The sequence below is a fragment of the Musca autumnalis genome, unplaced genomic scaffold (assembly GCF_047663935.1).
Source record: "Musca autumnalis isolate F117 unplaced genomic scaffold, ASM4766393v1 scaffold_5, whole genome shotgun sequence".
NCBI classification, from domain to species: Eukaryota; Metazoa; Arthropoda; class Insecta; order Diptera; family Muscidae; genus Musca; species Musca autumnalis.
The window spans coordinates 31596119-31616660 of NW_027412088.1; the positions used below are offsets into that span (position 1 = coordinate 31596119).

At 35.5% G+C, this 20542-nt stretch overlaps 1 protein-coding gene across 1 annotated transcript; it reads right to left on the bottom strand.

Annotated features, from left to right (window-relative positions):
• Positions 1 to 991: 991 nt before the first annotated feature.
• On the bottom strand, positions 992 to 11750 carry thr (three rows). The gene is made up of 6 exons (XM_073992838.1): positions 11300 to 11750; positions 10197 to 11231; positions 8909 to 9862; positions 3129 to 3968; positions 2855 to 3061; positions 992 to 2610 (listed from the first exon to the last, which is right to left on the bottom strand). The coding sequence occupies exons 1-6, from the start codon at positions 11603 to 11605 to the stop codon at positions 1198 to 1200; spliced, it is 4755 nt and encodes a 1584-aa protein (XP_073848939.1). The 5' UTR covers positions 11606 to 11750; the 3' UTR covers positions 992 to 1197.
• Between the last annotated feature and the right edge of the window lie 8792 nt (positions 11751 to 20542).

The following is a 20542-nucleotide window of genomic DNA, read 5'->3' on the forward strand; positions in this document are numbered from 1 at the left end:
TTGCGTTACAACAACCACATGAAAACTTCAACAACAAACTTGGCATCACTTACACATTTTTCATGTTGTTGTTGTTGTTTTTAACGCGCAACGCGTCGCACAACGAACCGTATGTGTTTGGCCCATTAATCATAACTATGGCACAATAATACAGGTATGTACATCGGCAAAAACAGCTGATTATCACACTAGTTGTCAAAATTCATTATTGTGAATAAAAACACATACAAAATTTAAACAAGCACACACATTACTGTGAATTGCTTGTTTACCTTCTGTATGTGATTTTATTCACAATAATGCATTTTGACAACTAGTGTGCCATGAAGTGGTCTGTTCCTTTACTTCTCAAAATGGTAAAACCGGCAAAAGTAGTAAAAGTTGTAAAATGCTCCCATATGAATTGTATTGTGTCTGAAGTAAAGAAACGTTTTTCGAGTAAAAAGTGGTAAAACTTGAAGATTCTTGAACGTAAAGGAACAGAGCTAAGGCTACGTTTACAACACAAATCATAATATTGGCGGACTTCCGTATTGTCAGTTGCTTTGTATTCGTGCATGAGTGCACTAGAGTAATTTTATGAAATTGCAGTAGTGGGGAAATCGATTTAAGAATCCCTAGTTTCAGGCACGAATACAAAGCAACTGACAATACGGAAGTCGGCCTTTGTTGCCGTTTTGGCGTGCCTCTCTTGGAGATGTCAATGAATGTTTAAGGCTTAGGTATGTACATAAGCTACCTCGCCTGGTTGCCTTGCTTGCTTCTGATAAAAGTATAAAAAAGAAAAGGTTAACCCAGTTCGAAATTGGCTCGGCCTCCTTTATTCTTTTATTTTTATTATGTCAAAAATGAAGTAGGAAAGCAAGGCAACGAGGCAAAACAGCTTATGTACCCAGGCCTTTATGTACCCAGGCCTTAAGGCCTCGTTCACAACACAAATGGTCCATTTACGTTTTGAGAACATTGAAAGACCGGAAAAAATAAAGGTAGGTTTCTTGAAAAATTAGTTTGTGGTAGAAACGTTTATTAACTATTATAAAATTAATGTTTAAATACAACATATAAAAGAAGAAAATTAATAATAAAGCGTGATAAAATAGAGAAATAAATATAAGTTAATTTCAAACTATTTTAATTGACAGTTACAGATGGGAAAATAAGTTTATATTTATGTTATTTAATATTATTTCCCTAAACTTATATTACATCACCACGCCTTCTTCGTGTAGTCCTTGATGCAGAAATTGCTTCCTTAGCTACTGATTTTATGGCTGAATCTAATATGTTATTGGTTCGGGTACGACTACGTGACCTAGTTCTGGTGGCGGTGGATGTGGTTACAATTGGTTTTGTAACCGGCTTTAGACTTGGTGAATCTTCTAATATAATTATGGGATTTGTTTTCTTGCTAACGGGAGATTTACGTATACGAGGTCGTCCTCTTTTGGGTTTTGCTGCTTTGTCGCCTAAATCGAGATTTTCTAATTTTGTGATTAAATCGACATCATTGTGGGGTTGATTCTCTTTGGTTTGTAAATTTTCCATTGACGATGATGTTGATGTTGAGGAGGAGCAGGTGTTTGCTATTGGCACCTCTATTTTGGGGGTAGGGATGGATGTGGCTAATGATGTGGGGGAATCCAGTAAATCTACAATAAGTTTATCTTTTGATGTTACGATTGTCCGAGATTTTGAGACCTTGACAGTGGATGTTGGCAATTTCCGGGAGTAGGTTTTGGTTACTTTTGGTGTGTAGGTATCCTTTATTTTAGTGGCTTTAGATTCCACTTCTAGTCTCCTAGGTTCTTTGTGTTCCTTTTTGTCATTCTTAATATCGTCCTCATCCGAATCGATAATCTCAATGGCATCATCTTCACAAATATTGAATTTTGGTTTGGCTTTCGCTTTCAGTTTGGACTCGGGACTAGAACTACTGCTGCTGCCACTGTTGGCTTGAGTTTTAGGTTTGCGGGCCGAGACTGTACCCGGAGCAGCCGCACTGCTGGTAATTTTAATAACCGTCGAAATGGGTTTTTTGTTTGAAGCCATTGCCACAATTTGGTGGTTTGGTTCCATTAATACCCGTTTTAATTTCTTACTACTGTTGCGTATTGCCTCCTCCGGCGATACATTAAACTTCCATTTACACCTTTCTTTTGCCATCTCTGCCGAGGGGGGTTTGTTACCTGATTCCTGATAAACAGCTTTTAATTGCTGTTTAAAATTTACACGATATGCTGCATCTATATTCCATTTCGTAGTTTTACAAACACCCAGACCCTCTTCCAGACACTGCAACGCCTTGTCGTGTTGTTTATTGGCTCGCAGGTAATTTACATAATGTTGCATTGCCAAAAGTTGTATGTTTTTGAAAAAGTTCTTATTGAAAGAGTTCTGTCTCATTTCCAGCCATTCGCGACCCTTTTCATAGAATGGCTCCAATTGGACATAGTCTTCAACCAGAAAATAGAGGCGAGCATTTAAACAACCTATCGCAAAGTACGTCCATTCCATGAGCTCATTTTGTGGCAACGTTTTGGTATCTATTTTAAATTTGAAATAACTTTTCAGGTCCGTTTTCTGGCTATCGGGACGTAGGTACAACTTTCCCTATTAAATAAAATAAAAATTAATGGGTTTTAAAATAATTTTTGGAGGTTATTCTGAATGAAAACTACCCATGAGTTTTCTCACGTTTTCCGTTAAGTTGAAACGGTGGAAAGACAAAATTTAAGGGGAATGAATGAAAACTCCCCGTGAAATTTCTCACTTCCTCCCTTAAGTTGAAACGATGGAAAAACAAAACTCAGGGGGGTTTTCGTTCAGAATACCACCACTTTCTTATTCCACTTACAGTTTTTATGGGTGACAACTGGACCTGGGCCAAACGTCGAGCGGCCTCTATGTCATTATGATGATTTAATGAAGACAATAAATCACCATAATTCTCCGGGGCATCAGTCATGCTACATTTCTCCTCTGTCAATGGTTTGACAGAACTTCCCACAACCTCCTTTAGACTCTTAATGCCCATAATATATTCAATTATTTTTAATTTGGCCTGAAAAATTAATGGAATCATTCAATCAGGTATCAATTCAAAACATAGTTCATCTGTTCAAACTCACCTGGGCCTGATCAACATATTCCATTTGCAAATTAATCCACATCCATGAACACATTATCTGTGCCATACGCAGGGCAAAGCCATATTGAATGGCACATCGACAGGCAACCACAAACAGTGAGTTAAGAAAATTCTCATACATACGATTGGCTGAACATTCGGCCATGTCCTGGGCCAAATTTGTAATTAGCATATTATAGGCTAAGGCATCACCGGAACCAAAAGAAAAATCTCTCAAACGATCCAAGGTTCGTTCCATTTCATCCATTAGACATTGATTCAACATAAGATCTGCCGCCTTCTTTGGCTTTTCTTCAGCCAATTGGTAGTGTTTCCACAACAGACGATATCTAATTACATCCAGCGTAGCCATTACAATATCATAACACCCGTGACGTTCCCCAAGTTCATCATGCTTCTCCGCCACAAATTGCAACAACATTTGGGCATAGCTATACTTGCCATTGTTGGCATAGTAGTATGCTATCTGCAATGCAGCCAATAGAACAGCATTTTGTTTACGTCTCTGTAGGCTAGCTAACTGTTCCAAAGCCGTTGTTATGTGGGGTAAATGTAATTGTATTTCTTTTTCCAATTGTAGATCGTCCGCTGATTCGACCTTTTCGTAGAACATTGAAAATTCACAAAAGAAGGTAAGGCTGGTCAAGGCCGAGCAACTGTTTAACAAGAGTTGAGAGATCCGATAGTGTAGCAGCCAAACGGTGGAGGCATATTCCATATAATTGCCAAATTGCAAATATTGTGCCAATGTTGTGAGATCATCAATTATGGCCTCCCAATCAATAATAGCCTCATCACTTGGTATTTGTTCAATATCGAACTGAAAATGAAAAAAAAAAATGGAAAGAGATAATTAATTTTAAATGTGTGGCATGGACTTTTAAAGATTTTTAGGAGCAACCAAAGAGGACAATAGGCGTGGATTTTTTAAAGATTTTTACAAGCAATCAAAGAGGACAATAGGCGTGGATTTTTTAAAGATTTTTACAAGCAACCAAAGAGGACAATAGGCGTGGATTTTTTAAAGATTTTTACAAGCAACCAAAGAGGACAATAGGCGTGGATTTTTTAAAGATTTTTACAAGCAACCAAAGAGGACAATAGGCGTGGATTTTTTAAAGATTTTTACAAGCCACCAAAAGAGGTCTATATGCGTGGATTTTTTAAAGATTTTTACAAGCAACCAAAGAGGACAATAGGCGTGGATTTTTTAAAGATTTTTACAAGCAACCAACGAGGACAATAGGCGTGGATTTTTTAAAGATTTTTACAAGCAACCAAAGAGGACAATTGGGCGTGGATTTTTTAAAGATTTTTACAAGCAACCAAAGAGGACAATAGGCGTGGATTTTTTAAAGATTTTTACAAGCAACCAAAGAGGACAATAGGAGTGGATTTTTTAAAGATTTTTACAAGCAACCAAAGAGGACAATAGGCGTGGATTTTTTAAAGATTTTTTACAAGCAACCAAAGAGGACAATAGGCGTGGATTTTTTAAAGATTTTTACAAGCAACCAAAGAGGACAATAGGCGTGGATTTTTTAAAGATTTTTACAAGCAGCCAATGAGGACAATAGGCGTGGATTTTTTAAAGATTTTTACAAGCAACCAAAGAGGACAATAGACGTGGATTTTTTAAAGATTTTTACAAGCAACCAAAGAGGACAATAGGCGTGGATTTTTCAAAGATTTTTACAAGCAACCAAAGAGGACAATAGGCGTGGATTTTTTAAAGATTTTTACAAGCAACCAAAGAGGACAATAGGCGTGGATTTTTTAAAGATTTTTACAAGCAACCAAAGAGGACAATAGGCGTGGATTTTTTAAAGATTTTTACAAGCAACCAAAGAGGACAATAGGCGTGGATTTTTTAAAGATTTTTACAAGCAACCAAAGAGGACAATAGGCGTGGATTTTTTAAAGATTTTTACAAGCAACCAAAGAGGACAATAGGCGTGGATTTTTTAAAGATTTTTACAAGCAACCAAAGAGGACAATAGGCGTGGATTTTTTAAAGATTTTTACAAGCAACCAAAGAGGACAATAGGCGTGGATTTTTTAAAGATTTTTACAAGCAACCAAAGAGGACAATAGGCGTGGATTTTTTAAAGATTTTTACAAGCAACCAAAGAGGACAATAGGCGTGGATTTTTTAAAGATTTTTACAAGCAACCAAAGAGGACAATAGGCGTAGATTTTTTTAAAGATTTTTACAAGCAACCAAAGAGGACAATAGGCGTGGATTTTTTAAAGATTTTTACAAGCCACCAAAGAGGACAATAGGCGTGGATTTTTTAAAGATTTTTACAAGCCACCAAAGAGGACAATAGGCGTGGATTTTTTAAAGATTTTTACAAGCAACCAAAGAGGACAATAGGCGTGGATTTTTTAAAGATTTTTACAAGCAACCAAAGAGGACAATAGGCGTGGATTTTTTAAAGATTTTTACAAGCAACCAAAGAGGACAATAGGCGTGGATTTTTTAAGGATTTTTAGGAGCAATCAAAGAGGACAGTAGGCGTGGATTTTTTAAAGATTTTTACAAGCAACCAAAGAGGACAATAGGCGTGGATTTTTTAAAGATTTTTACAAGCAACCAAAGAGGACAATAGGCGTGGATTTTTTAAAGATTTTTACAAGCAACCAAAGAGGACAATAGGCGTGGATTTTTTAAAGATTTTTACAAGCAACCAAAGAGGACAATAGGCGTGGATTTTTTAAAGATTTTTACAAGCAACCAAAGAGAACAATAGGCGTGGATTTTTTAAAGATTTTTACAAGCAACCAAAGAGGACAATAGGCGTGGATTTTTTAAAGATTTTTACAAGCAACCAAAGAGGACAATAGGCGTGGATTTTTTAAAGATTTTTACAAGCAACCAAAGAGGACAATAGGCGTGGATTTTTTAAAGATTTTTATAAGCAACCAAAGAGGACAATAGGCGTGGATTTTTTAAAGATTTTTACAAGCAACCAAAGAGGACAATAGGCGTGGATTTTTTAAAGATTTTTACAAGCAACCAAAGAGGACAATAGGCGTGGATTTTTTAAAGATTTTTACAAGCAACCAAAGAGGACAATAGGCGTGGATTTTTTAAAGATTTTTATAAGCAACCAAAGAGGACAATAGGCGTGGATTTTTTAAAGATTTTTACAAGCAACCAAAGAGAACAATAGGCGTGGATTTTTTAAAGATTTTTACAAGCAACCAAAGAGGACAATAGGCGTGGATTTTTTAAAGATTTTTACAAGCAACCAAAGAGGACAATAGGCGTGGATTTTTTAAAGATTTTTACAAGCAACCAAAGAGGACAATAGGCGTGGATTTTTTAAAGATTTTTACAAGCAACCAAAGAGGACAATAGGCGTGGATTTTTTAAGGATTTTTAGGAGCAATCAAAGAGGACAGTAGGCGTGGATTTTTTAAAGATTTTTACAAGCAACCAAAGAGGACAATAGGCGTGGATTTTTTAAAGATTTTTACAAGCAACCAAAGAGGACAATAGGCGTGGATTTTTTAAAGATTTTTACAAGCAACCAAAGAGGACAATAGGCGTGGATTTTTTAAAGATTTTTACAAGCAACCAAAGAGGACAATAGGCGTGGATTTTTTAAAGATTTTTACAAGCAACCAAAGAGAACAATAGGCGTGGATTTTTTAAAGATTTTTACAAGCAACCAAAGAGGACAATAGGCGTGGATTTTTTAAAGATTTTTACAAGCAACCAAAGAGGACAATAGGCGTGGATTTTTTAAAGATTTTTACAAGCAACCAAAGAGAACAATAGGCGTGGATTTTTTAAAGATTTTTACAAGCAACCAAAGAGGACAATAGGCGTGGATTTTTTAAAGATTTTTACAAGCAACCAAAGAGGACAATAGGCGTGGATTTTTTAAAGATTTTTACAAGCAACCAAAGAGGACAATAGGCGTGGATTTTTTAAAGATTTTTACAAGCAACCAAAGAGGACAATAGGCGTGGATTTTTTAAAGATTTTTACAAGCAACCAAAGAGGACAATAGGCGTGGATTTTTTAAAGATTTTTATAAGCAACCAAAGAGGACAATAGGCGTGGATTTTTTAAAGATTTTTACAAGCAACCAAAGAGAACAATAGGCGTGGATTTTTTAAAGATTTTTACAAGCAACCAAAGAGGACAATAGGCGTGGATTTTTTAAAGATTTTTACAAGCAACCAAAGAGGACAATAGGCGTGGATTTTTTAAAGATTTTTACAAGCAACCAAAGAGAACAATAGGCGTGGATTTTTTAAAGATTTTTACAAGCAACCAAAGAGGACAATAGGCGTGGATTTTTTAAAGATTTTTACAAGCAACCAAAGAGGACAATAGGCGTGGATTTTTTAAAGATTTTTACAAGCAACCAAAGAGGACAATAGGCGTGGATTTTTTAAAGATTTTTACAAGCAACCAAAGAGGACAATAGGCGTGGATTTTTTAAAGATTTTTACAAGCAACCAAAGAGGACAATAGGCGTGGATTTTTTAAAGATTTTTATAAGCAACCAAAGAGGACAATAGGCGTGGATTTTTTAAAGATTTTTACAAGCAACCAAAGAGAACAATAGGCGTGGATTTTTTAAAGATTTTTACAAGCAACCAAAGAGGACAATAGGCGTGGATTTTTTAAAGATTTTTACAAGCAACCAAAGAGGACAATAGGCGTGGATTTTTTAAAGATTTTTACAAGCAACCAAAGAGGACAATAGGCGTGGATTTTTTAAAGATTTTTACAAGCAACCAAAGAGGACAATAGGCGTGGATTTTTTAAGGATTTTTAGGAGCAATCAAAGAGGACAGTAGGCGTGGATTTTTTAAAGATTTTTACAAGCAACCAAAGAGGACAATAGGCGTGGATTTTTTAAAGATTTTTACAAGCAACCAAAGAGGACAATAGGCGTGGATTTTTTAAAGATTTTTACAAGCAACCAAAGAGGACAATAGGCGTGGATTTTTTAAAGATTTTTACAAGCAACCAAAGAGAACAATAGGCGTGGATTTTTTAAAGATTTTTACAAGCAACCAAAGAGGACAATAGGCGTGGATTTTTTAAGGATTTTTAGGAGCAATCAAAGAGGACAGTAGGCGTGGATTTTTTAAAGATTTTTACAAGCAACCAAAGAGGACAATAGGCGTGGATTTTTTAAAGATTTTTACAAGCAACCAAAGAGGACAATAGGCGTGGATTTTTTAAAGATTTTTACAAGCAACCAAAGAGGACAATAGGCGTGGATTTTTTAAAGATTTTTACAAGCAACCAAAGAGAACAATAGGCGTGGATTTTTTAAAGATTTTTACAAGCAACCAAAGAGGACAATAGGCGTGGATTTTTTAAAGATTTTTACAAGCAACCAAAGAGGACAATAGGCGTGGATTTTTTAAAGATTTTTACAAGCAACCAAAGAGGACAATAGGCGTGGATTTTTTAAAGATTTTTACAAGCAACCAAAGAGGACAATAGGCGTGGATTTTTTAAAGATTTTTACAAGCAACCAAAGAGGACAGTAGGCGTGGATTTTTTAAAGATTTTTAGGAGCAACCAAAGACGACAAAAGTTGTGGATTTCTTTAAGATTTTTAGGGGAAACCAAACAACAAGTTGTCCGCAAGAGGCTCTAGACTAGATTTCTCCCCAAAAGGAAAACAATGGTATAGGAAATGTAAACAAATCTTTAAGTTTTGAGTGAAACTGATTGATCACTTTTTTATTTCGCCATGTACAGAACCAAAGGAGCCCACTTACCTTATCATAGAACTCCTGGAAAGCCACGTAACCATCATAGGCCAATTTAATATATTGCAGTTCATTACATATGGTCATTTTTTCCATTTCTTTGTTCAACAGCAATTGTTCCAATTGATTTTCGGCCAAATCCTTGGTTTCCAAAGGCGTTGTTTGTGAACGCTGATTGTGATATTCTTGTAAGAGTTTGGTACAAGTATGGCCATAGGTCAATTGATCCAAACGACTTGAAGACGACTTTGTACGTAAATATTTATGTATGGATAGGAATTTTGGCACTTGTGCGGTTGATAATTTGGTTGCTCGAGTAGTTATGACAAAATCATAATACGACTGACTTGATAGTATTAGAGATTGCATTAAATTGACATTCGATTTATAGTATTTGACAGCGTGTTGGACTTCTAACCAATGGAGAAGTTTTTTACGGCATGGTTTTAAATGTGGTCGCAACGGGTTGGTGCTACGCATCAGGCAGTGTAATAAACAATTTTCATGTGGTGGTGGTACAAGTGGTGGCTCCATTTCTATACGTTGTAATTGTTCCTCTTTAAAGGCGTCGCTATAATATAAACTTATTTGTCCACGTATTTGTGTGAAATCAATTTCCGTATTTAAATGTAGCAAAGAGGCTATGTAACACAATTGCATTTCCCGTATTTGTTGAGGATCCTTGCTGAAACATTGCACTGCCGCTTTATATACTCGCCTAAGGAGCAGTGGCCATTCCGTTTCGGGGTATTTATTGTTTATTTTCATATACAATTCGCATAGTTTGATACATGTTCTAGCTTGCCGTGCACTGCAGGCACTAACCGAAGCCTGTTTGAAACGTGTCAACAGAAATGCTATATCCTGTGAGCCACTATCGATGCATTCCATTTTGTCAATAATCTTAAAGGCATGGCTAACGATTAGCAGTAGAGGTTTTTGTAGCATTTCCGTATAGGTGTCCTGCAATAAAAAGAAAAGAAAAATGATGAGATAATAAAACAATAAAAAGATGACAATAAATGATTTTAGGAGCCAACAAAGAGGACAATTGGCTTGGATTTTTTAAAGATTTTTAGGAGCAACCAATGAGGACATAGGCGTAGTTTTTTTAAGATTTTTAGGAGCAACCAAATAGGACAACAGGCTTGGGTTTTGATATTTTAAAGATTTTTAGGAGTAACGAAACAGGACAATTATCGCGGAAGTAAAAAAGACCTTACACTCCTAGTATGTTCCATAATTTTAACATTAGAGCTAAAACACATAAACAAATACAATTACCAATCTCACATACCTGCAAAGCATTATCCTGTTCTTGCATTTCATCTACGTTGATGATTCCCTCCTTTGGTTCATTTTTAACATTCTGGCAATACAAAACAAATGTGGACAATGCTGCATTGGCAAACGTCAATATGATATGTTTACGAAAGCTAGAGCAGCAACGTATTGTATTGAGCTTCGTTTCCGATACTATGCACGGAGCTAGTTTCATTGTTTCCAATAATAACATTAACAGTGACTGATATGATGCTATGTGTGTCATTTGTTTCCAAAAACAAGCAAAAACTGTTGTATTCTGCATTTGAGTGTGAATGGTACTTAAGAACACCAATAAATCCTTAAACCATAAGTGGTTCATGGAGCTTTTAGAGTACAACTCAAATAGAGATTTAAAGCCTTCACATGCTTCGGTAATAGAACTCTCAAATCCCACTATAGGTTTTTGTGAACATATTATTTTTAAATATTCATAAAGTTGTCCAAATATTTCTGCAACTGCTTTCTCTAATTTTAGATGGCTATCCTGGTGCGCATATTTTAATAGCTGTACACACAATTGTATTTGAAAATTATCAACAATATCGAAAACAATGAAATTATTCAAAGTTTCAATAATAAAGTGGGCTTTCTGATGAATCTCTTCCCTTGTTGGTTGTGGCATGCGTTGCTGGGTAGAAAGTTTGAACAAAGCCGCAAACATTCTCACAACTTTCTCTGTGGATACATAACTAAATAGTTTTTGCATTTTCGTAAATCCCGATGATGGAAATATACTCTGAAGGCACTTGTGCAGAACATCTTTGTATTGCAAATTGACCTCCTTGTTTTTGTCCAACATTTGTTCAAACAGAACTTGAAGATTTTCCACAATATGATTTAGTTCTTTGAGGTCCGGTTTACATTTATTTTGCAGATGAACATTTTGCAGGAACATTTGATTGCAATACATTGAAACAAATGCAAAACAGACATCCTCGGTTTGTAATTTAATGGACGGCAGATCACAGATGTGGTAATATATTTTAGAGGAATACTCAAAATGTTTCTAAAAATAGAAGAAAAACAAGTTGTTAATACGATTTTGAGAGAAGGTACTTGGATTAGAATGTTCACCTTTGTCACTAAATGATAGTGAAAGTATCGTAAGTTATTAACATATGCCGACCAATATTTATCACTACATTCTGGCTTCAGATTATCACCAAATGTCTCTGTTATTATTTCACAATATATTTTTGGATATTTCAGTTCACATTTTGCTATGCTATTAATAATACGACTGGCAAATATGAGTTGATGTTTGCTAGCATCTTGGTGCCCAGATTCTCCATAGCGTTTAAAGTATTTTCCAATTTGTTGCTGGGCCGCAATAGCATCCTCTTCAAGACCACGCAATTCATTTTCAAAATTGTTTTGCATTTTCGTTTAGAAATAAGCATTTAATTAAAAAAATTAAATTGAAAGAAAAAGGGCGCTAGCTATTGTTTTGAAATCAAGGCTGGCATTTAAAACAAGCAAGCCAGATCGTTCAAAACTTGTAATTACTTGAATTGTTATGTGATATGGCAACATTTATGTGAACACATTAGCCCTGTTCCCATGGAATACCAGCAAAAAATTTTGGAAGTTGTACAATTGGAGTTATGATTTCACTACATCTTTCGATGTAGTCCAACAGAGTTATGAAAAATGCACTCCGTTCGATACATTTTATAAGCAGTTGCTGTAGAGGTCCCTACAGAAAAAACAGTTATTTAATCCCTACACATTTCTTCAAAAGATAAACAAGAGTGTATACATTTCGAAGAATTTGTTAGAAAATAAAGAAATAACAACTTAAGCTGCGAACATTTTTGCGGTAAATCACGGGACGGACATTTTTAATGGAGTGGAGTCCATGTCGAAAGCTGAACTAGTGATTGAATTTATATGCGTTCTTCGGATTGCATTTTTAATCAGTCTAAAGATGCAATTAAAATGCAAGCCATTGCGAAATATCCCAAAATAAATAAAATGCATTTATTATTTGTGTAAAACAAGAACACAAAGAACTTTATTATATAAACACAAATTTAAAACAAGTTTCCATTAAATTCAATCACATTTGAGCTTACTTCCTCGATTTAATCCAAGCGCATCTGATTTTCTTTCATCATCCTTAAGTTTTTTATGCTGCTTATAAAATGTATCGAAAGGAGTGCATTTTTCATAACTCTGTTGGAGTACATCGAAAGATGTTGTGAAATCATAACTCCAATTGCACAACTTCCACAATTTTTTGCTGGGTTCCTATGAATTCACTTATGAATTTTACAAGGGAGCGCGCAGCTAGGATGCACTCCATTTTGCTTCCACAGCACAAAGCTAGGATGCACTCCATTTTCGATCCAAATCACGGCTTAATATGCAGTGCTTTGGATTGAATTTATATGCGTTCTTCGCATTGCATTTTTAATCAGTCTAAAGATGCAATTAAAATGCAAGTCATTGCGAAATATCCCAAAATAAATAAAATGCATTCATTATTTGAGTAAAACAAGAAATACCTTTATTATAAAATTAAACAAAAATTGCATTAAATTCAATCACATTTGAGCTTACTTCCTCCGTTCTCGATTTAATCCAAGCGCATCTGATTTTCTTTCATCATCCTACAGTTTTTTATGTTGCCTTCCCATCACTAGTTCAGCTTTCTACATGGACTCCAACTCCACTCCATAAAAAATCTCCGACTCGTTAAGTTCTTATTTCCAACTTCCAAAATTTTTTGCTGGGAAGATAGTGGTATCAAGCCAGGGGCAAAGGCCAGAACAGAATCAATCGTCGCTTGCTTCCCAAATGTCAAATTATGGAATGCCAGAGCCTCCTAAAGGGGAACGCAGGCGGATTTGCAAAGAGGCTCTGGCATTCCCTTATAATTTGACATTTGGGAAGCAAGCGACGATTGATTCTGTTCTGGCCTTTGCACCATGCTTGATACCATGGTACACATACACAGGTAGCCGCATCGGCAATTGTTGGCAACATAAGATGTCAAGATTTAACATCAATTCAATGCAATTGACACATTAGCTTTGTTCCTTTACTTTTTTAATGGTAAGAGTGGTAAAAGAGAAAAGTGTCAAAATTGCTCAAAATTTTTACCAGAGAAGTAAAGGAACGGAAAAATGGTAGATCTGGCAGCAATGCCAAAAAGAGACATAAAAAAATCAATTTTCGTCTTTTATTTCACAGTTTTTAATATATGGTCTGTTCCAGTACTGCAAGAATCTACTAATTTTTACTATTTTATTCGATAACATAAAGGAAAAAATGTTATCGTAGTAAAAAATAGTAGCTTCTTGCAGGTTCTGGAACAAAGCATTAGTTTTGTCAGCGTTCGACTTTTTCTTCTGTTTTTCGTCCATTTTTTCTTCATTGTGAAATAATCGTCAAACAAAAGTCGAAAAATCATTTTTTCTTCATTGTGAAATAATCGTCAAACAAAAGTCGAAAAATCAGTTCTGTCATTTTTTACCTGAAGAAATTTGTCTGGTAGCCTGTGGTAGAAGAGAAAGCCATTTTCGCTCTCTCTCCTCTCACACTCTCTTAAAAATTGCTTCCAGTTTTGCCACTTTTCGGGGTTAAGGAACGCTTTACAGGTTGAAAATGGTAAAAAATGGTTAAAATGGTAACCTCAGGTAAGTAAAGGAACACAGCTAAAAAGAAACATAAAACATCAATTTTCGTCCTTTATTTCACAGCTTTTAATTTAGTTTTGTCAGCGTTCGACTTTTTCTTCTGTTTCTCGTCTATTTTTTCTTCATTGTGAAATAATCGTCAAACAAAAGTCGAAAAATCAGTTTTACCATTTTTTAACTGCAGAAATTTTGCTGGTAATCTGTGGTAGAAGAGAAAGGCATATGTGATCTCTCTCCTCTCTCGCTCTCTTAAAAATTGCTGCCAGTTTTACCACTTTTTGGGGTTAAGGAACGCTTTGCCGGTTAAAAATGGTAACAAATGGTAACCTCAGGTAAGTAAAGGAACACAGCTTATATGAATCTGCCTTGGTTCCTATCAAAATATTTATATTCCAATATATCATTGAATGCGAACCCCCCTTTAGGCAAACAATTATTGTTCAGTTGCCACAACTACCATATTTCTACAAAATTTATTGTGTAGACTCTATATCTCCACAACTCTCCAAAATCTACTTCCAATAAATATATTTAACGAAGAAATTCTATAAATTGAATCGTATTGAACGAATATTGTCAGTTTCCCCTTTGAAAACAGCAAACGACAACGCCACTTGAGAAAAAAGACTCTCTTAGCTTTTGCTTAAGAAAAGTGAAGTGTGAAAAACAACAAATCACAATAAAAAAACAAAACATCTTTCAAAAATCAGCAAAAATTTATTCTTTGTGTTCTAATAAATTTCAACCATTAAGAGTAAAAATGCCATCACAAATGAATAATAAACTGTAAGTAAAAAAGAAATAGTGTGTTTGTTCTAGCAATCAGTGAAATGAAGAAGAAGAAATTTTGCAGTGAGTGAGTAATTATTAGTGGAAAGAATACAAAAGAAACGGGTTATTGAAATATCCTTATTTTCTAAACCGTTTCTCTCGAAAAGAAAAAAATAGTGATGGCCGTTAGTTTTAATATGCAAAAGAAAATGGTTTGTAAATATAATTTTGTGGGTTAAGGAGGAGCAACAACAAAGGAAAATTATATAGTACACATAACTAAGTTGCTGGTGTGTGCGTATTTTTCTATATACAACATACATATACAACAACAATATGTATAGTGTGTGGTGTTGAAGACGACGACGAATCACTCGCGGCGGATGACGACAAAGTTGTCGGGGTCTAGTCTACTTTTTTGTATTCGTTGCAATTAAATTACACGAAAAAAAAAAACGAACAAAAACAACTAACTTTTCGGTATAAATAAATTAAAACACACATAACACTTCAGAAAAAAAATTAACCTTCAATTGTATTTAAAGGGGAAAGTATTTTGTTGTAAGTAAAGAAATAAATAAAAATTAAATTCAACATACAAAAACACAAGTTTTAATTGTTTCTATATGACCCCACCAATCTCCATTTTATATTTTTTTTGCGTTTTTGTTGAGAATTTTATTTTTCTTTACTTCTTTTGTTAATGAGAGAAGTCCCGAATTCCCCCTCTATGTGGCGTTTCTGTTCAAAGCAGAAAGAAAATTAAATATTTTAATTATTGTTAATTTCTAATGTGTTTTCCATTTGTAAAAGTTAAGTTATTAAGTTTTTGTTCGTTTTTTTTTCTTTTTTCTTCGTTATTTCAGCCATTTTATTAATGTTATTTTCCATTGTTGAGTGAATGAGATGGAGAATTATTCGCTCTCGCGGAAGTCTCCACTCGTCTCAGTTTTTCGTTAAATTGGAAAGTTACTCTCTCATGTTGGAATTGTTTGTTTTTCTCTCTTTTTCTTATTGGATTTTTTGTTGTTTATTGTTTTGTTTCTTATCGGTTGTCGTTTTCTATTTGCCATTATTCCACCATTTCGTAATTTAAATTTTCTCGAAATTCCAGAAAGAGTTTTAGTTAGAGTTTTCCATTATTTTGAAGTAAAAAGGGCAGGAAATTGAATTGTTTGATTGTTTTTGGAGTTATTATGAATAGTGATGTTTTATAAATGTTGTTTGAAGCTGTACGGGATAACTTCTTGATAACTTCTTCTTCATGTAACGAGAAGTCCATTTTAGTTTTTTGGTCCATTCCATGGTGGAATAAGGTGTTCCATCAGATCATGTCAAACGTCAAATTTGCTCACAATAATGCATTACTGTGAATTGCTTGTTTACATTTTGTATGTGATGTTATTCACAATAACGCATTTTGACAACTAGTGTGATAATCAGCTGTTTTCCCGTTGTACTTGTATTATTGTGCCATGGTCCATTCTAATCGTTTGAAAATTTCTACATCTAGGTCTTGGTGTTGTGTTTCCAAAGATATGCCTTGTATCGGCATGAAATCTATCGGTAAAACGATCTTCTTCCATAAATTCACATTTGGAATATAATCTCTTACTTTAACACCATTACCTTGTTTATGGGTACCGCTCGGATCGGGCTGAAATTTTCTACATAGGTATTCATTGGGACTCTGATCACAACGATTCCCGGGGAAGTCCATACTTCAAGAAATATGGGTCTTGGCATTTTACTAAGCATACTTGGACAATATGGGTATTATTTTAAAGCTTATGGAGAGTACACTTGTTCGCGTAGCCGTCATTTGTACCTACCTGACCATAGCAGAACGTTGTAGTGCCACTAGGATCTCCGATACTGGACAGGATGATACTCGGCCCGTACGATTCGCCTTTGCTGGCATCCTTGCCTGGCTTCACTTGCGGGACCATCCTGATGTCAACTTTCCAGACTTCTGTTTAACACCACACTTGTCAAATACTCAACACCGGGTTCATCTATTTGCTTAAGCATTACCATTAATGTTCCGTGTGGGCCCAACGCTTTGGATGATTTCGCGTTTCGCATGAGGTCTGCATCATTTTCCATCGTAAATTGTGGTGGTGACTCCTCGGTTCGAGGTGTTCCTATACGGCGTAGCACACTCCTCTTCGCCTTATCACTCTCGGGGTGCTCTATAAACTGCCGGTTAAAATAACAAGCGCACCTCTTTTTCGCTTATGCTCGCCTATTAGAGTATATTTCCTAATTCTTGGGTCTTTAGGGTTCCTACTACGAAGCTCATTACGCTTAATTGCTAGTCCGTACGCCTCTGCTGGGAAATTCGGCCTAATTTCGGGTACTCGACCAGCAGGTATGTAGCGAGCGGCTGAAGCTGTGATAATATCACGCAAAATTTCCTCAGCTACCCGTCGTTTTGAGGGAATGGACAGCTCTCTGAATCGGTGATTGGTAAATTCTCTGAACACTCGCCAATCAGTTGTTTATACCCTTAGCCTTAGACTAAAGAGGGTACGTACAGTTTGATATGACCAAATTTGTGCCTCATAGAAATAATGGTTTTAGACCCACGAAATCCGTTTCGGACAAGTTGGAGTTGATTTAGCCACGTCCGTCTGTTTGTCTGCTGTCCATCTGACTGTGTGGTTGGTTTGTGCCATATGGCACAATAATACAGGTACAACGGCAAAACAGCTGATCTCCATACCAGTTGTCAAAATGCATTATTGTGAATAAAATCACATACAAAATGTAAACAAGCCATTCACAGCAATGCATTATTGTAAGCAAATTTGACGGGAACTCCTTTCCTTTACCGACACAACGCAGAAAATTATGAAAAAATTACCGCAGATAGTGCTTTTTTATTCCGATTCCAACCATGTATTGCTTTTGTTGCGGAAATGTAAACTTCCCGAGATATTGGCCTCCATAGTTCCACAATGGCCCTAGTCTAAAATTTTGGCAAACAACTGCAGAAAACTATGAAAAAATTACCGCAAATACTGCTTTTTACACCGAATCCAACGATGTATTGCTTTTGTTGCGGATATGTATATCTCGGGAAGTATACATTTCCGCAACAAAAGCAGTACGTGGTCGGAATCGGGATAAGAAGCACTATCTGTGGTAATGTTTTCATAATTTTCTGAGGTGGGTCGGTAAAGGAAAGATAACCCATCCACACTTTCCGATACTGCCTCTGCAAAAGTTAAAAAATTGTCCCGAAGTGTAGCTGAATTGGTCATAACTTTGCATATGGTAATATTGCTTCCTGGCATAGATCAGGTTTAAATATGATCTACATCGGTATACTCCTTCGTTTACTTCCCACACAAAATTTGGAAAAAGTACAATTTAACAGCTCGTTTCGGATCGTTTTGACATTTTTTGCAACAATTTCTGCCTGCGGTCTCTATTACGACGGGGGCAAGTCCATACATCCTAGGATAATGACCCAAAAGTTGGCACCAACTAAACTGGATATTATTTCTTACAGACTTGGATTATGACCGAATATTGACAAAATCGGACCACTCTTTCGGGTACCTCCCATACAAAATTTGGAAAGAGTGCAGTTTAACAATTTAAAATTTTCTTTTGCGGGCCCTGTTACAACGTCTCAATTTCTTTCGGGGGCAAGACCATACTGCCTGAGATAATGGCCCAAAAGTTCAAAAAAAAACTTGCCGGCACCAGCTAAACTGCGAAGTCGAAAGATAACTCTCGAAGGCAGAAAGCGATGTATATTATATTACTTCCTACAAACTCGGGCTATGTCCGAATATTGGCTACATTGGATTACTTTTTTGTTTACCTCCCAACAAAAATTTGGAAAGAGTGCAGTTTAGGTACTCTTCCGGGATCTTTTTTAAATTTTTGGCAACATGTTGTATATGCGGCCCCAGTTACGGCGGTACATTTTCTTTCGGGGGCACGTCCATACTTCCTAAAAATATTGGCCCAAGAACTAAAAAACCTATAGAAGTCAGAAGTATTGTGTGACTTTTTCTTTAGGTCCGAGGCTGAGGGTATATCTCTGTCGGCACATTTGACTGATACTTTCTTACAGGGATGCTATCTTGGTGGTTTTCCCGCTACTTGTGGTCATATTTGATGTACAAAAACAACAGTTTAAGCAGGGATGTCAACCATAGATCTGTAGTGATTTTTACCTGGACACATTTAGCTGCTTTCTTACTTGTTCTTTTTACATATTACGTAGTTCCCGGCATAACGCGTGATTGAAACTGTTGCCATGTCAATGTTCATATTTTCATTTAAAAAAATGAGTTATTAAACCAACATTTCGCAATTACACTGCGTGACATATAGTCATGTAAAGAATCTGTATGTGCTTGTCAGCCAGCAGCAACCTGCAAAGGTTTTACGTAAATCAGAAAAAAAGTTAACCTAAGAAAATTCCAGAATCTGTTTCAATATTTACTTTTTAGCTTTAAAGCGTAATTCAAACAAAAGATATACAGCAGCAACAAAAGCTTTGGTTGGAACCCACTTTTAATTCTTATCTTATTTACTTTTAGTTGGCTTATCGTCATCATCTTTTCTCCTCTGCTTTTATAGTGTAAATTTAAACCAAACTGTTTTACTGTTTTATCTCACTTTTTTTCAACTCTTATCTGAATTTTTATTTTTATTGTTTAATATGACAAGAAGATTTAAGAAGCTCAATGGTTTTTGTTGTTTTACTTGTTTTCAAGTCATGTAGACATTATTCATCTATCGTACGACTTGTTTGTATGAATGTCAGTTTTTCGATAAACAACAATGCCGTTAGCCTGATTAACTAACTGAATTGCTGCCCATACCACCTACCTGCCCGCCTGTCTCCTCAACTTTTGTGTGTATTATATAAATACATTTCGAGTAGTCTTGTCTTCGTCTCGAGTCTCGCCTAAAAAGGGGGAACGTGACAAGTTGAGTTGTTGTTTCGTTTTTGTTTATACATTTGTTTTCTGCAGTATAGTATTTTCCATTCCTCCCTCCCTACCTCCCTCGCATTCTTGCCATATGATGATCTAAAGTGAGGGTGCGACTTTATTTGCCTGGTGGTCGGTCGGTCGTAAAATTATCTTTTGTTTGGTTTTTTGCTTTAGTTTGGAAGGAGATAATAACAACTTGCCTCTGCTATCTTTTGCTTACAGTGCAAATATCATAATGCAGTCGTCATTGTTTATACTTGTTCCCATCTACATGAGGAACACTTGTGTATAACACAATACGAGTATTGTTAAATAAAATAGAATATGAAAGAAATAGTTGTTGATAAGTATGGTGGAAATTCTTCTATTGGAACCTTTAAGGTTTATTGGGACAAAAACCTATTTAGAACTTGTTTATCTTTAAGGCGAATTTGTTTAGAATTTTTCTAATGGTTTCTCCACCTCCAATGGTCCTAATATAATACCTAAAAATTTCTAAACTTATTTATTTTACTTTAGTAAATATTTCAATCGATATTTTTATTTTATTCTTTATTGTAATAATTATTTCATAATTGCAATAAAACAACAAATCATTTCAGTATCACGTGATCTACAAATCAATTTAAAAACAAGAAGACGCTCTCTATTTTAAGCCTTTCAGTTGGAATTGTGGACGTTGTTTGCTTGAAAAAAAGGAGAAACGTTGAATAAAAATCAATTAGCTTTAATTACAATCATTTAAAAAAGTAAAAACAACAAAGTGGAAGAACACCAAGAAGAAGAATACATTGCAAACAGAAGATATACAAAACCAATTGAATTGAAAAGAAAACAAAACAGTACCACAGAGAAATTCGAAATTGTTCTAGATGTTTGTTTTCATTTGTTATTGACAATAACAATCATTTGCTGTCACGGCCTGCTGCAGTAGTACACTTGTA